Source organism: Danio aesculapii, chromosome 18 (assembly GCF_903798145.1).
Source record: "Danio aesculapii chromosome 18, fDanAes4.1, whole genome shotgun sequence".
Lineage (NCBI taxonomy): Eukaryota > Metazoa > Chordata > Actinopteri > Cypriniformes > Danionidae > Danio > Danio aesculapii.
Window position 1 is genome coordinate 17659511 of NC_079452.1, and position 17124 is coordinate 17676634.

The window sequence follows — 17124 nt, forward strand, 5'->3', positions numbered from 1 at the left end:
TTCTCACTGTCAACTCAGAAACTCTGGAATCATATATATTTAATTTTTCTCATGTTTTTTCTTTTTCTTTTCTTTTAATGCCGTGGTAGGGTAGGGGTAATGTAATGCTTTAAATTATAAATGCATAAAAACTCAATAAATAAATATTCTAATAATAATAGTAATGCTGCTCTGTGTCAGTGTGGATGGGGGAAAATGGAGACGTCTGAAAACGGAGGCGTGGCTGCAGACATTCATCTGATTGGAGCTTTTTCTCAATATTAGGTGCACAAAGGTCAGTTTCCTTGTAAATTCAGACTTTGCGAGTTTGATATGGAAAACAAACTCCCGAGAACACGTCGGGTAAATCTTCAAAGGGAACAGTGTACTTTATGACCTCATTCACATCAACCTGGCTATGCAGTTTGTTTAAAACTTTATTAATCGCCTTGAGGCAACTCATTCCGACATGGGGGAGCTTCACATATATGCTACGGTTACGTCTTCTGTCCACACCACCCCGGAGTGTTTTGGAAACGCTGAAGAGGCCATTTTGGTTTTAAAATGCTGCTGCCTAAATGAAGTGATGTCCTACATTCAATTTGAAAAGATTAAATACATGATTCAAGGCTCTAAACTCAAGTTCCTAGACAAATGGTCCCTCTTTATTAAATACTTTGAAAACTCCCTGGCCTTTAGAATAAATGTATTTATTTCTTTTTATTTAATTTGATTTTTTCTTCTATTTCATTTCTATTTTGTACTCTTTGGATGTGACCAGACTCTTCATGTCAGATTATAACATATTGACTAAAAATATGCCATACTGTATTGCCTCACTGTTAACTTTGATATATCTGGAATTTTTATTTATTTATTTATTTATTTATTTATTTATTTATTTATTTATCTGATTGGAGCTTTTTCTCAATATTAGGTGCACAAAGGTCAGTTTCCTTGTAAGTTCAGACTTTGCGAGTTTGATATGGAAAACAAACTCCCGAGAACACGTCGGGTAAATCTTCAAAGGGAACAGTGCACTGTATAACCTCATTCACATCACCCTGGCAATGCAGTTTGTTTAAAACTTTATTAATCGCCTTGAGGCAACTCATTCCGACATGGTGGTGCTTCAAATATAACAAGAATGACACATCAACACTTAACATCAAGTACAAAAAAAACAAAAAAACTAACAATAATACATCGATTAACTACATTTATTACGTAACCGAATTCCTTCAGGCACAAAAGTACATTTATAACGATTTGTGGAACATCTTATTGTCCTTAAACGTCGACCAAGGGGCATCCACTCAAACTGTTTACGTTTCACTACCTCAACAATAAAATGAAAACATGGTATGTGGAACTGCCTATTTTCATTTTGATATTAGCAACTTAACAGACGCCAAAAGTATTGAGGCGTCGTGTAGCTACATATTTATATGAGCGTCATCTTCACTGTATGCGTATTTATAACAAAATGGAGCCTATAGCATAACTGCCTCCTTTCATTTTCATTGAAAAATATGAAACACATCCTGTCTGTTTTGCTGAATATCAGTTTTAATAATCAATAATGACCGTTATAATAGTATAACGTACATTAAGTTTATACATTATAGGAAATAAAGGCAAGCAATCAGTCAAATATGCCGAGTCAGTGTACGTGGTTACGTATATTAATATATTAACTTGTCTTTGAGCTTACCTGACGACAAGAAATAGATTCAAAAGACCAAAGAGTCGTTAGATAGAGACAAGATGAATGAAATATCATGTTTAACAACTACAGTGATGATGCAGTGGCGCAGTAGGTGGTGCTGTCGCCTCACAGCAAGAAGGTTGCCGGTTCGAGCCTCGGCTGGTTCAGTTGGATTTTCTGTGTGGAGTTTGCATGTTCTCCCTGCATTCGCGTGGGTTTCCTCCGGGTGCTCCGGTTTTCCCCACAGTCCAAAGACATGTGGTACAGGTGAATTGGGTATGCTAAATTGTCCGAAGTGTATGAGTGGGGGTGAGTGTGTGTGGGTGTGGGTGTTTCTGAAAGGGCATCCGCTGCATAAAACGTGCTGGATGAGTTGGCGGTTCATTCTGCTGTGGCGACCCCGGATTAATAAAGGGACTAAGCCGAAAATAAAATGAATGAATGAAATGAACAACTACAGTGAGATGAGATCCAGCGGTATATCCGTGATGAACTGTCCAACGTGCGCTGCTCTCATCTGGGGAAGTGGGCTCAAAGCACCCGCTGACTGCATGCAGCACATGCCAGTGTGTGTGTGTGGTCACATAATGTGCGTTTTCAGTGGTGTAGTGTGGACGGAGATCTGTTCAGAAACGCTAGATGAAACACCAGTGTGGACGTAGATCGTCTTCATCTTAAAATGCTGTTTTAAACCTAAAACGTATTAGTGTAAACGGGGCCTTAAAGAGACATTAAAAGGTTCAACTAGGTTAATTAGGGTAATTAGGCAAGTCATTGTATAATGATGGTTTGTTCTGTAGACAATTAAAAATAATATTGCTTAAGGGGGCTAATACTGACCCTAAAAAAATTAAAAACTGCTTTTATTCTAGCCGAAATAAAACAAATAAGACAAAGAAAGAAAGAAACACACACCTGTCCTGAACACACACACATTCTCAAGCAGTTAATTCATACCTGAGTGCACAAATTCAATGCACTTACATTCCTCTACATAATTCACAGCTGAATGCACATGCGATCACATTTCCTTTTACTTTGATTCAACTGTATACAGTCAGTCAACCCCCCACACAAACACACACACACACACATACAGACAAACACACACACAGTTTTTATTAGCCAAGAAAAACACAAACTATCCCCTCTCATAGATTTAAAGGGATAGTTCACCCAAAAATTAAAGTTTACTTACTATTAACAGTACTTGCGTTCAAGTTTTAAACCTATGAGTATCTCTATTCTGTTGAATACAAAAGAAGATATTCTGAAGAATGCTGAAAACCTGTAACCATCGACTTTCATAGAAGGAAAAACAAATACTATGCCAATAGTTACCAGTTTTCAACATTTTTCAAAATATCATCTTTTGTGTTCAACAGTAATGGATGACAGAATTTTCAATTTTCATTTTTATCTCTTTAAGCACACACACACACACACACACACACACACACACACACACACACACGCACACACACACGCACACACACACACACACACACACACACACACACACAGCCAGCTCCCCATCGAGTCATATGAGTTTCTCTATTCTGTTGAATACAAAAGAAGATATTGTGAAGAATGCTGAAAACCTGTAACCATTGACTTCCATTGTAGGAAAAGCAAATACTATGGAAGTCAATGGTTACTGATTTCCAACATTTTTCAAAATATCTTCTTTTGTGTTTAACAGATTTAAAACACTTTTAGCACACACACACACACACGCACACACACACACACACACACACACACACACACACACACACACACACACACACACACACACTCATCAGCCAGCTCCCTGTCTCTTAAGTCAATAGTTCAACCATCGATCATTTAAGCACAAATGAAGATATTTTGAAGAAAGCTGAAAACCTGGTTACACGTTTCCAACATTTTTCAAATTATCTTATTTTGTGTTCAACAGAAAAAAAACTCATTACGATTTGAAACAAGAGTAAATGATGACAGAATTTTATTTTTTGGTGAACTATCTTTTCTTTTTAAGCACACACACTCACACATCAGCCAGCTCCCTGTCTCTTAAGCCGATAGTTCAACCATCAATCATTTACTCTCCACTTCACTTGCTCCAAACCAGTTTTGAGTTTTGAAAAAAGCTGAAAATCAGTAACCATTGACTTCCACAGCATTTGTTTTTCCCACAATGTTAGTCAATGGTGACAGCTTTTCAACATTTTTCTAAATATCTTCTTTTGTGTTCAACAGACGATAGAAACTCATAAAGGTTTATAACCACTCGATGTAAAGTAAACAGTGAGTAAATGTTCATTTTTTGGGTGAACTTTCCCTTTAAATCTCCCTCATAAGGTGCGCTCTTTAGTGCTGCTTTACTCCCTGCCATCTTCAGATGCTCTTTTCCACCACGCCGGCCAGGAGAGGCAGAAACCTGGAGCTAGGGAAATATGCGCGTCCTCCTACTGCTCCCGTTTCAGATTCACAACATCGACTTTCCCATGCAGAGCTGAGACTGTGGAAGTTTTTCAGCAGGGGAAGGATTTGGCTCTGTCCGTCAAAGAGCTTGCTTTAAAAGAGATACGCAAGTGTGCTGGAGAGCCATCTAGTGCTCAGAGCGATGCTGCAACACTCCTAGCATTTAATATCAGATGATTAAACCCTAAAACACATCATGCTGTTAGAATTTGACCTAATGTTTGGCATCCGTCAGGTAGAATTAATTTGAGTTTGCAGGAAGTTTACAAAAATATGTGCACCTTTGGTATGACCAAAAATCTCTTTATTGGGTAGATCAGACTTTGCATGAATGTAGAAATATATATGTACTGTATGTGTGTGTGTGTGTGTGTGTGTGTGTGTGTTTGTTCATACCCATGACAAATTCTGACTTAAAGTTACTTTTATTCAATCAGCACATTTTTTCTGATTAATTTATTTTCCTTCGGCTTAGTCCCTTATTTATCAGAGGTCACCACAGCGGAATGAACCGCCAACTTATCCAGCATATGTTTTTACAGCGAATGCCCTTCCAGCCACAACCCAATACTGGAAAACACCAATACACTCTCACATTCACACACACACTCACTCATACATCCACATTCATCCAGTTCACCTATAGCGGATGTGTTCGAACTGTGGGGGAAACCGGAGCACCCGGAGGAAACCCACGCCAACAAAGGGAGAGCATGCAAACTCCACAAAGAAATGCCAACTGGCCCAGCCGGGACTCGAAACAGCAACCTTCTTGCTGTGAGGCGATAGTGCTAACCACTGAGTCACCGTGTCACCCTGCACACTATCAATACTCGCTAAATATTTACTGACTAATGCAGGGCAATATATAATATCTAATATGCAATATAATAAATTTTATTTATAATGTACATATATCATCATTCTCTTAATGCATAAATCTGTTTGCTGTGAAAATAAAATTCATTCATTCATTTTCTTTTCGGCTTAGTCCCTTTATTAATCAGGGGTGGCCACAGCGGAATGAACCGCCGACTTATAAAGCATATGTTTTAAACAGCGGATGCCCTTCCAGCTGCAACCCATCACTGGGAAACACCCACACACACCTTTTCACACACACATACACTACAGACAATTTAGTTACCCAATTCACCTATAGCGCATGTCTTTGTACTGTGGGGGAAACCAAAGCACCCAGAGGGAAACCCTACCAACACGGGCAGAACATGCAAACTCCACACAGAAATGTCAACAGACCCAGCCGAGGCTCGAACCAGCAAACTTCTTGCTGTAAGGCAACAGTGCTACCCACTGCGCCACCGCGCCACCTAATATAAAATTGTTTCAATATATTTTAGTTTTATATTTTAAGATTATTATGATTAGCTGAATTATATAGACTGTAAAACACACAACATTCAGTGAGTTCAAATGAGTTGACGATGAGTTTCTGATGGTAAATATTTAACCATGTGTTTTACATGCAATTGAAACGCTTCAATCTTAAATATTTTGAGGTTATAGTTATATTTGTTTTATTGATTTATATTTATGAATTATATATTTGCATATTTGTCTTTTTTATTTCAGCTTTTACAGTCTGTTCCTTTCAGTTTAGCCTTCGCCCTGCTGTGAATTTTCTTTTCTTTTTCCAATATTTCTCAAATGATGTTTAACAGAGCAAGGAAATTTTCACAGTATGTCTAATAATATTTTTTCATCTAGAGAAAGTCTTATTTGTTTTATTTCGGCTAGAATAAAAGCAGTTTTTAATTTTTTTAAAGCCATTTTAAGGTCAATATTATTAGCCCCTTTAAGCAATATTTTTTCAATTGTCTGCAGAACAAACCATCATTATACAATGACTTGCCTAATTACCCTAACTTGCCTAATTAACCTAGTTAAGCCTTTAAATGTCACTTTAAGCTGAATACTAGTATCTTGAAGAATATCTAAAATATTATGCGCTGTCATCATGATGAAGATAAAAGAAATCAGTTATTAGAAATGAGTTATTAAAACTATTATGTTTAGAAATGCGTTAGGGATATAAAATATATAAGAATTAAAATTTAACAGGAGGGCTAATAATTCTGACTTCAACTGTACCTTATATTTCACTCCATTGTTTCCTTAATGCCATAGCTTATTGTTGTTCTGAAATAAAAAAGAAAGTAAATAATGTCCAAAGTGTAAAAAGGGAAGATGGATGCAGTGCTTTGTCCCCTTCCATGTTGGCTCTTATTGGATTATCTAAGTGAAGTCACAGGGTGGGTGAAAAACACTCCTAAAATATTCCGTCGGTAATGAGAAGATTCAATCAGACAGATTTAGGGCTGGTGTTGAGTCTCCAATGCAGCACATTGTGGGCAGCGTCGCGGGACCCAGCGGATGTGCTCTTATAAGAGGCTCTCTGTTTGTCCGGCAGGCATGTGAACGCTCGCTTTCCAACAGACTCTTAATGATCATCACTAATGGGTTCATGGCATTCTGATTCATTTATTCTCCTCCTAAACTGTAAGTGTCCTTGGAAAGGGGTTGGTTTTTGAAACGTGGAGAAAAGTAACTTTGATTACGGTTCAACTCTGTCAACACAATGGAAATCTATTGGTCTGGTAGAAACTTTAGAAATACACACTGTTTTTGAAGTGTAACTTCAATATACAGCGGGGGAAATAAGGATTGAACACGTTTTTTCTTGAGAATAATATTCCTAGAGGAGCTGTTGACATGGAATTGAAGCAGATTTTGGTAAAAACCCAAACAATACAAACATAAAAATAAAACAAAACAAATCTGAGAAATGAGTTGTGTGTAATAAGAATGAAACAACACAAGATGAAAGTGCTGAACTACTAAAACGTATTTTTAATACTTTATATAAAGGCTTTTATGTTGCTGGCAGCTTAAAGACGCCTCTCATATGGAGAATGAAGTCACATGCGTTGCTCAGGTGTGAGTTTTTCACAGACTTCAACATTGTGTCAAAATCTTGGTGTTTCTGTGGGTCTCGTCTATCAAATCTGAGCTTTATTTTGTATTCTCTATTGAATTCGTATCAGATGTTTGGCTGGGCCATTCTACAGCTTGATTTTCTTTCTCTGAAAGCATTTGAGAGTTTCCTTGGCTGTGTTTCGGATCATTGTCTTGCTGAAATGTCCACGCTGGTTTCATCTTCATCATCTGCTAATGTAGATGTTGGACGGAAGCAGCTGATATTCATTTATGAGGAAGAGCAGAGGAACTGAAGAACTACTGAGAGATTTCAGCTGCAGTATGGGCTTTCCATGCTTTTCTACACCTCCCTTTCTTCATGTGTTCAATACTTTTTTCCCTGCGTCATTTCATTTTGTTACACATAACTTCATTTGTAAACTAATTAGTTTGTTTTCTTTGCATATATGGATTTCTTTGGTTGTTACCAACATCCAGGGACAATTTCAAGTCAACGGCACCTTTAGAAACATGTTTTCGTCGGCGCCAGTGGTGTAGTGGTTAGTGCGTCGACACATGCACTCCGGTGCTCATGGCGACCCGAGTTCGATTCCCGCCTCGCAATCCTATGCCAATCCTTCCCCTCTCTCTGATCCCCACGTTTTCCTGTCAACAATCTCTACTTTCCTGTCCATTAAAGGTGAAAACCCAGAAAAAATAATAATTATAGAAACATGTTTTCTAAAAAAAATAGTGCTGTGTTCACTAATTCTCGATGCAATTATGTTTATTACCTTCTAAAAAATGCTGGGTTGTCATAACCTTGGTCACATATAACGTTGGGTCAAATATGGTCAAACTCCAAATAAATTTAAATGACATCTTTTAAATCATTTGCTGGGTTTGTCCATATTTGACCCAACATTGAGTTATGACAACCCAGCATTTTTAGAGTGTAAGGAAGAATACATTTAGTTGGATTCGTTCATTAAAATTACATGTAAAATAAAGTGTTATAAATGTGTTTTCTGGAAGGGTCCAAAGGATGTACAGTTGAAGTCTGAATTATTAGTATTAGTATATTTTATGAGTTTAGTATTCACCTTATTCTCCACGTACGAGTGGGCGCAGCCATTTGAATCATTTTGGCTCGAAACTTCCGGTCTCATTCACTTCCATTTATTTTTAGACGTTAAAAACAGCTCGTTTTGCTGCTTGGTGTTGCAAACTGATATTTTCTTATTATATTATTCTACTTTGTCTGTATTGTAATGCAAACACTTGTTTGTAGAGTAAGTAGTTTGACCGTTTTCTGCCGTTTATTATTCCTAGTCATTTTTCACATAGGCAACTGAATCAGTAGTTCTAAAACAATCGCAAAAACGCGCACACTTCCGCATTGAAGAATAAGGTCAATATATTTTTCCCCAATTGCTGTTTAACAATAATGTTTGCAACACATTTCTAAACATAATATCTATATCTATAAATTTCTAATAACTGATTTATTTTATCTTTGTCATGATGACAGTACATAATATTTGACCAGATATTTTTCAAGACACTAATATTCAGCTTAAAGTGACATTTAAAGGCTTAACTAGGTTAATTTGGCAACTTATTGTATAACGATGGATCGAAAACAATATTGCTTAAGGGGGCTAATAATACTGACTTAAAATACTTCAAATGTTTTAAAAAAAATTCTAGCTGAAATAAAACAAATAAGACTTTTTCCAGAAGATAAAATATTATAGGAAATACTGTGAAAAATTTGCTCCGTTAAACATCATTTGGGAAATATTTGAAAAATAAAATAAAATTTGACTTTAACTGTACATGTTAGGGCTGCACAATATATTGTTTCAGCATGGATATCGCAGTGTGCGCAACAGTCACATCGCAGGATATGCAATGTTGAATCTGGATTATATCTTTTGTGATCCGTCACACCCCAAGTATATACTATTATCTTGATATCAAGTTTTTCGATGTGTGTAAACTGTAATGTTAGCATGAGACTTCTCAACCTTGTCACAGATGCTGTAGACAGATCTTATCTTCCTGTATTGTAGATAAGCTAACACCATTGTGTGTCTCTCTCTCTGTGTGTGTGTACAGCTGGTGTCTGCAGACGGCTCTCATGGTTCTGATGGCGGTTCTGTGTGCGCCGACACTCAGGCTGACCTGCAGCCTCCTCTGGAGAGAACAGGAGGCATCGGAGACTCCAGACCCCCTTCCTTCCAGTGAGTGAACTATACCGCTGTGCGTGAGTGTGAGAGTGTGTGCGTATGTGTATGTGTGTGTGTGAGTGTAAGTGCATGTTTGTTCTTGAATGCATGGATTATACTGTATGGATGCATTGAAATCAAAAATACTGGAAACACTTGCAAGAAAACCGAAGCAAAAATGTATAATTGTTATAATTGTATATTATTTTATTAAATACTATGGAATAATTTTGTAAAACTCTTACAATGTAACTCAAATAACTGATTTAAAAAACACCACCCAATAAAATAGCCACATTTTATTGACCAAAATGACAGTGTACAGGTTGAGAAGTGTCATTTTACCAGCGTTGCCATAATATCCACTGACTAAAAATTCTGTGCATGCTTAACTCTTTCCCCGCCAACATTTCAAGAGTTCCCACTTAGATATGCTTGGCGTATAAAGCAGGTTTGGCATGCTGTCCCGGGAGAGAACCCTGAGCTCGGAGATATTTGAGCCCAGGGCTCCCGCCCAGTCGATAAGCATATCAGGAGATCCGAGATCAGGTAGGTCTCGAGAGCTCCCCCTTTTTAGAAAAGGGAGGAAAAGGAGGAGATGGGGTGGAAGGGGGGATTCTTCCAAACGAAGATAGAAACAGTAGGGAGAAAATTATCCATTTATAGTAAACTAGGATCACTCTGATTGGATTATTACTGATTACAGATGAGCGGCCAGACGTGCTCAATCATATCACGTGCTCCTCTCGAAATTAGTTTATGAAACTTCACTTAAACAAAAAAATTGCCAACCAATGCCAGCAATTTGACAGCCATCACAATATTTTCTGCAAGGAATATATGACCATATTATATAAAAATAAAGAGCCAACTAAAAAAAAAACATCTAGTCATGCTTTACAATACGGTTCCATTAGTTGTGATAGTTAAGTATTTACTATAGCATTGAATAGAGGTATGAACCTACACTGGTCTCACGGTTCAGTTCGGTTATGATTATAGTGCCATCGATACGGTTTAATTCGATATCTCTTTGCATCACGGTGCATTGATGATGCTTTCCATACACAATTGTATATTTTACTTCACAGGCGCTGTTCACCTATGAGTGACAATAGCCGCGTTTCCACTATCGCGCCTAAAGCGAGCGAGCCAGGGCGAGCCAAGGCCAGTCGCGTTTCCACTATCACTTCCGGGGCGTAATCGGGCCAAAGCGGGGCTTCCTTGGGGCCAGCGTCCGGCCTTTTTCGGCCCGCCGAATACCTTGGGCCAAGGAGGGCCAACTGGGGCTTCGGGGCGGGGTTACGTACAAAGGCGGAGTTTTCCTGTCAGGTAAAGAGGAGACAAGATGCTTTCTTCCCTTACATTTGTTTTGCTATCGCGCTTGATCAACTCACTAAGAAGAAGAAAAAATGGATAGCACACAGTACTGGTCAGTTGAGGACACCAGGGCTCTTCTGAACATTTGGGCCGAGGAAAATTATCGCTTCGGTGTTCTCCATCTTCCAGCTCTCATAGTGATGCCAGGTTGTGTTTGTGGTTATAATTTGAGTTTTTTGTTCCCGCTGAAGTGGGCGGGTTGTGTGACGGGTTGTGTGACGTTTGATTCAGGGGACGTTCTGGGGGCGGTGTTTGCGTGACGCGCTGCGAGCAACTAGCCCGACAGTGGAAACGCGACATGATTTCGGCCTCATTTCTCAACCTCCCGGGCTATTGGCCCGGCCTGGCCCGATTAAAGCCCTGGCTCGCATTGGCCCGATAGTGGAAATGAGGCTACTGATAAACTGCAGCAGCGCAGTGTTGCCAGATTGGGCGCTTTTGGATAGGCATTTCACCGGGTTTTGGATAGTTTTTGGGCTGGAATCAGTCAGGTACATCTGGCAACACTGCAGCAGCGATCACAGCTGATCCATGAGAGACGCGCTGGAGAAAACTCACGCGCTCTTGTCTGTATCTAGAAGTATCACTGTAACAGCAGGTCAAATGGGCCACAGTGAGAGAGAGAGAAATGGAGTTTACTTTCATTCTCTTTTGTTGCTATGAAATAGGGGCTTCAGCTGTAAGTGTCAGTGAAAGATTATCCAGCAAACACACACACAATGAAATTGTGCACAGTTTCTGCGTTTTTAAGTAGTTGGAGTGTTGTAAATACTCGCGCTTGCCTCCCTCACCATCGTAAACTACGGCGACACAGCGCATATGAGATAAATCACGTCAGTACACAATAACCAGTTATGATTATTACCGAACCGATACCGAATTGTCCGTATCTGCATTGCGGTGCACTGAAGAAACGATTAATTTTGACACCCCTAACATTGAACAATACATTTATTACAGTATTTATTAATCAATATGTTCGTTAATGAAAATAAAATCATTCATTGTTAATTCTTTGTATTTCAGTGCGTTAACTAATATCAACAAGCACAACTTTTAGTTTCAATGACGCTTTAGTAAATGTTTTGATTAATAAATGCCTCACAAGTATTCTTAAAGGAGACCTATTATGCAAAAATCACTTTTATAAGGTGTTTAAACACAGATGTGTGTGAATATAAGCAGCATCTAATGGTAAAAATGTATTAATTCTATTTGTTATAATCACACTTGATAAAAACAGTCTGCAGAAACACTTTGATTGACATTCTCCTTTTGTACGTGTCATCAGAGGGGGAAAGCCCCGCCCAATATTGACCATCTCTCCCTCATTAGCATACAGCCCTGAGCGAGAAGCAGCCATTTTGAATCTGCTGTTATGATGACACATAGGCATTTTTAGCTCCACCCTTATTTAAAATACTGCCGGGAGCACAATCTCATTTGAATTTAAAGCGACAGTCACCAAAATGACACAAAGGGGCAGTTTCAAAGAGTTATAAAACATTATTTTGAGCTGAAACTTCACATACACACTGTAGGAACATCAGAGACTTATTTTAAACCGTATTAAAAAGGGACATAATAGGTCCCCTTTAACTTCATGTTAGCAAATAAACTAACATTAACATTATCCAATGGAATTAAGTTGGCGTGGGTTTCCTCCGGGTGCTCTGGTTTCCCCCACAAGTCCAAACACATGCGCTATAGGTGAATTGGATAAGCTAAATTGTCCGTAGTGTGTGTGAATGAGAGTGTTTGGGTGTTTCCCAGTGATGGTTTGCAGCTGGAAGAACATCCACTGTGTAAAACATGCTGGATAAGTTGGTTCATTCCGCTGTGGCGCCCCAGATTAATAAAGGGACTAAGTCCAAAAGAAAATGAATGAATGAATGAAAATTGTCCGTAGTGTATGTGTGTGAATGAGTGTATGGGTGTTTCCCAGTAATGGGTTGCAGCTGGAAGGGCATTTGCTGAGTAAAACATATGCATGATAAGTTGGCGGTTCATTCCCAACCCCAGATTAAAAAAGGGATTAAGCCAAATATAAAATGAATGAATGAATGAATGAATGAAATTACTAAACATTAGTGAAATTGCAAAAATCCTCTCACATATACTTGTTGTCTTTGCATATCAAATGAATACAGGAAATTCTACAATTTAAACTTTAACGTGACGTAATATCTTTAAATAACTACAAAACAATGCAGCTCACAGCCTGGAGGCGGTTAGAGACAGGAAGTGCTCAGTGTTGACATGAACTCATTAGCCTTCAGTCTGAAAGGTTTCCTCTAATGTGAACTAATCAGAGCTCTAACTCAAGAGAGCACCAGCTCGTCAATACCTTTAATGGCATCTGCCTGATCACAGCGAGTGTGTTACGACTCGCAGATCTGTGTGTGTGTGTGTGTGTGTGTGTGTGTGTGTGTGTGAGTTTCAGTTCCCCAATAAGCTTCAGACTCCATTACTTGTGAATGTAATCAACCCTGCAGGCCCTCATAGAAAGACACGCTCATCGATTGAAATCAATGTTTTACCTACAAAGGCATCGACTGCTTCAAGTGCTCGGAAAGTGGATAAGAAGAAGAAAACCCCTGGTGGAGGTGAAGTGTTATTAGACCTGTTGAGCTAATTAAATCTAAATCGTCAAATGGCCTTGATTAAACTGTGAAAGAAGAGTTTATTTGAAATAATTATAATAGTCAATGCAGTGTGGATGGGTGTTTCCCAGTGATGGGTTTCAGCTGGAAGGCCATCCGCTGTGTAAATCATATGCTGGATAAGTTGGCGGTTCATTCCGCCGTGGCGACCCCTGATTAATAACGGGACTGAGATGAAAATGATTCTATGAATGAATAATAGTCAATGTTCAAAGTCAATACAGCCAGCAAGCACAGGATGTCAACAAGATGTCAGATTGACAGTGTGCCCCAACGTCGCGGGATGTTGCATTTTGTTTGGGATGAAAATTGGCTAGAACCCAACGTCAGACCGATGTCAATGTCCAACATCAGACAGGCGTTGCATTTTGGTTACTTTCAAATGTCAACCTAAAATCAACCCAATATCAACGTGCAATGATGTTACAGCTTGACGTTGTGTGGATGTTACCACTATGACGTCTATCGGAGGTTGGAATTTGGCTGCCATACCTGACGAATAAATGTCAGTATTTGACGTTAATGTGATGTTGATTTAAGATGTTGGATCAACGTTGGATTTTGGATACTTTCCTACACAACGAGAAATCAACCAGAAATCAACCAAAAATCAACGTCATTTCACGTCTTTATTAGACATCAAAGTAACATTGTCCTTAGATGCTGGTTATACATTGAATTTTGGTCACCTGACAGCATGACCTAAATCTAACCTAATAATAACGTCTTATGATGTTGTGTGCCTGCTGGGCAATAACTAGGGCCAGACAGAATCTGCGGAAATTTTGTGATATTTAATTTTGTTAAAAATCTGCGGATTTATACAGAATGATTTTGGAATGATTGATCATAACTAAAAACTTAATATATGACATAAAAAGTAATACCTTTGAACTTTTTATTTAATATCTACTATGCAAATCCAATTAAAACCACTTTAGTTAGTAAACAAAGCACGTCTCTCATATAATAGATCTACTAAAAGACAGAAAATGTTACTTTACAAACTGTATTGTAAATAAATCATATGAATATTTTCACATTAGTCAATTATATTACTGTAATTAATTTAAAAAACTGAATAACTATGAACTTACACACATTTACTCAAGTACATAAACAGAATTAATGATTGGCTAAAAATCTGTAGAAATCTGCGGAATTCTGCGTGCGCAGATTCCGTGTGGACCTAGCAATAACTAGATTCACTACAGAATGTTACGTTTACACACATCCACAAATGACATATAAATGCATCAGCCTTTTACAGCGTAATACTCACTACCCTTGAGTACTTTTGAAAGGTTTACGTTTTACTCATACTTTGAGTAATATTTACAACAGATAATATTACTCTACTTGCACTACATTTTTAGGCAAGTAATGGTACTTTTACTAGAGTATGATTTTTCAGTACTCTTTCCACCACTGGCTATACGTGAACAGCCTATTTCACGGCAGTGTCTCAAAGAGGTCTATAATCTATGCTTGGCAAGAAAAAAATCTGTGGACACGTAGAAAAGTAGAAGCAACTACTTCCATTGGGTCAAGATAAACATCGGAGTCTTGAGTTTGACGGCGCACACACACACACACACACACACACACATACACACACAGTAGTCTATTTTTTTTGCCAAGGGTCTGTTCTAGAGACAATTGTTACACCTTTACTAGGTCATTTTTATTTAATCTGAGAGTTTCCTTGGCTGTGTTTTGGATCATTGTCTTGCTGAAATGTCCACCCTTGGTTTCATCTTCATCATCCTGCTAATAAAGATGTTGGACTGAAGCAGCTCATATTCATTTACAACGAGGAAGAGCAGAAGATTGCTGAAGAACTACTGAGAGATTTCAGCTGCTGTCTGGGCTTTCCATGCTTTTCATGTGTTCAGTACTTTTTCTCTGCATCATTTCTTTTTATTACACATAACTTCATTTGTAAACTAATTAGATTAGTTTTCTTTGTATAAATGGATTTCACTCATTGTTACCAACATCAGGGGAAAATTTCAAGTCAACAGCATCTTTAGAAACATGTTTTCTGAGAAAAATGGTGACGTGTTCAATACTTATTTCCCCCACTGTATGTTTCCAGACACCTATTTTTATATACATTTTGGATTATCACATTAAAAATGCTTGATAGAAGCGCCAAGATGTGCATACATTTTGAAAATGTGGAAAAAAAAATGTAGTGAGTTTGATGAACTTTTTTTTGGAAACACTTTTACCGAATAAATTCCAGTATGTGCATTAAAAAAGGTCATGTGATTCACGTGTGATCATGTGATGATATAAATGGGTGTGATGGACTGAATAATGGACAAATCAAGCAGAACATCGGAGTCTTGAGTGTGACGGCGCACACACACACACACACACACACACACATACACACACAGTAGTCTATTTTTTTTTGCCAAGGGTCTGTTCTAGAGACAATTGTTACACCTTTACTAGGTGATTTTTGTTTCATTTTTTTGCCTTGTGTCTGTTTTAGAGACATGTTACAGGTCTTTGATGAAGATCTAATTGCTTTCCTGTGGAAATATGTTTCAGATTCAGACTGTAAAACATCTGTGTGTGACAAAATCGTGATTAAAATCGAATCGCAATATTGTTCAAGAAAATCGTGATAGGTTTCTTTTGCCCATATAGCACAGCCCTACTGTATATACATTTCTTTTCCTCAAGAGCAAGTCTACTTGATTTCAAACATGTATTTTGTTGTATATAATTTTTAAATCCCTTTGGAGAAATTGAATGGGCAAATATGTCTGGAATCTCTGCTGCTGAAAAAGGGCGTTTGCTGTTGCGCTCTACTGGGATGTCAAATGTTTATTATTTCACCATGTAGTTTTCACACTCAGTGTTGGTCAAAATAAAGCCAGTATGATTTATTTTAACAAAATCCTACGGCACAGCTATAATTTCCCTGTCTGCATCAGTGCATGCGGCCCTCCAGGTTTGTGGCTTTCCCACAGGTCTGTTTGTGGCTTTGTTGGTCAGTGGGTCTCTTTATCTGCGTGTAACCACATGTGTTTGTCCTGCTGGTGTTTCCTGTCTGTGTGTGTGTGTTTCCTGTTCTGTCTGTCAGGCAGCACGCCTCCCCTCTGCGCCAGTGTGTTTGTGTGCAGGTTAATTATTCATGCGCTGAACACACAGACAAGAGCAGTTAAATACTGTATTAACCTGTGCTCGCCCTCTGCTGGTGAACATCAGAACAGTCGGACGGGATTTCTATCGCCGTTAAACACTGTACTTTGGCCCAGACACACATGGGACCTGCTGACATTTATAATGCCTTTTAGAACATACTGTGAGACATTTAGTGGTTAATTCTAAAGAGGTCTTATTATGCTTCGTACACTTCGTTCGCTTCCTTTAATGTGTAATGTTGCTGTTAAAGGATAAAGAACATCTTTAAAACCGCTACAAGCCTGTTTTCTTTCCTTCTGTTTTGTTTTGACGTGATTTTTGACATTTGTAGTCAAAAATTGCTACTGCGGGGAAATAAGTATTGAACACATCATGTTTTTTCCTGGGAATAATATTTCTAAAGGAGCTGTTGACATGGAATTAAAGCAAATTTGGTCAAAACCCAAACAACACAAACATAAAAATAAAACAAAACAAAAAAAATCTGATTTAGTTATGCTTAATAACAATGAAATGACACAAGGAGAAAGTACTGAACTACTGAAATGTGTTTAATACATTAAATAAAAGCTTAAAGACGCCTCTCATATGGAGAATG

At 38.2% G+C, this 17124-nt stretch overlaps 1 protein-coding gene across 1 annotated transcript in view; it reads left to right on the forward strand.

Annotated features, from left to right (window-relative positions):
* LOC130245491 (segment polarity protein dishevelled homolog DVL-3) overlaps positions 1–17124 on the forward strand; it is an 85402-nt gene that overhangs the window by 40825 nt on the left and 27453 nt on the right. The window contains exon 3 of the mRNA XM_056478188.1: positions 9212–9336. Within this exon, the coding sequence (XP_056334163.1) occupies positions 9212–9336 (125 nt within the window). The remainder of the gene's footprint in view (positions 1–9211; positions 9337–17124) is intronic.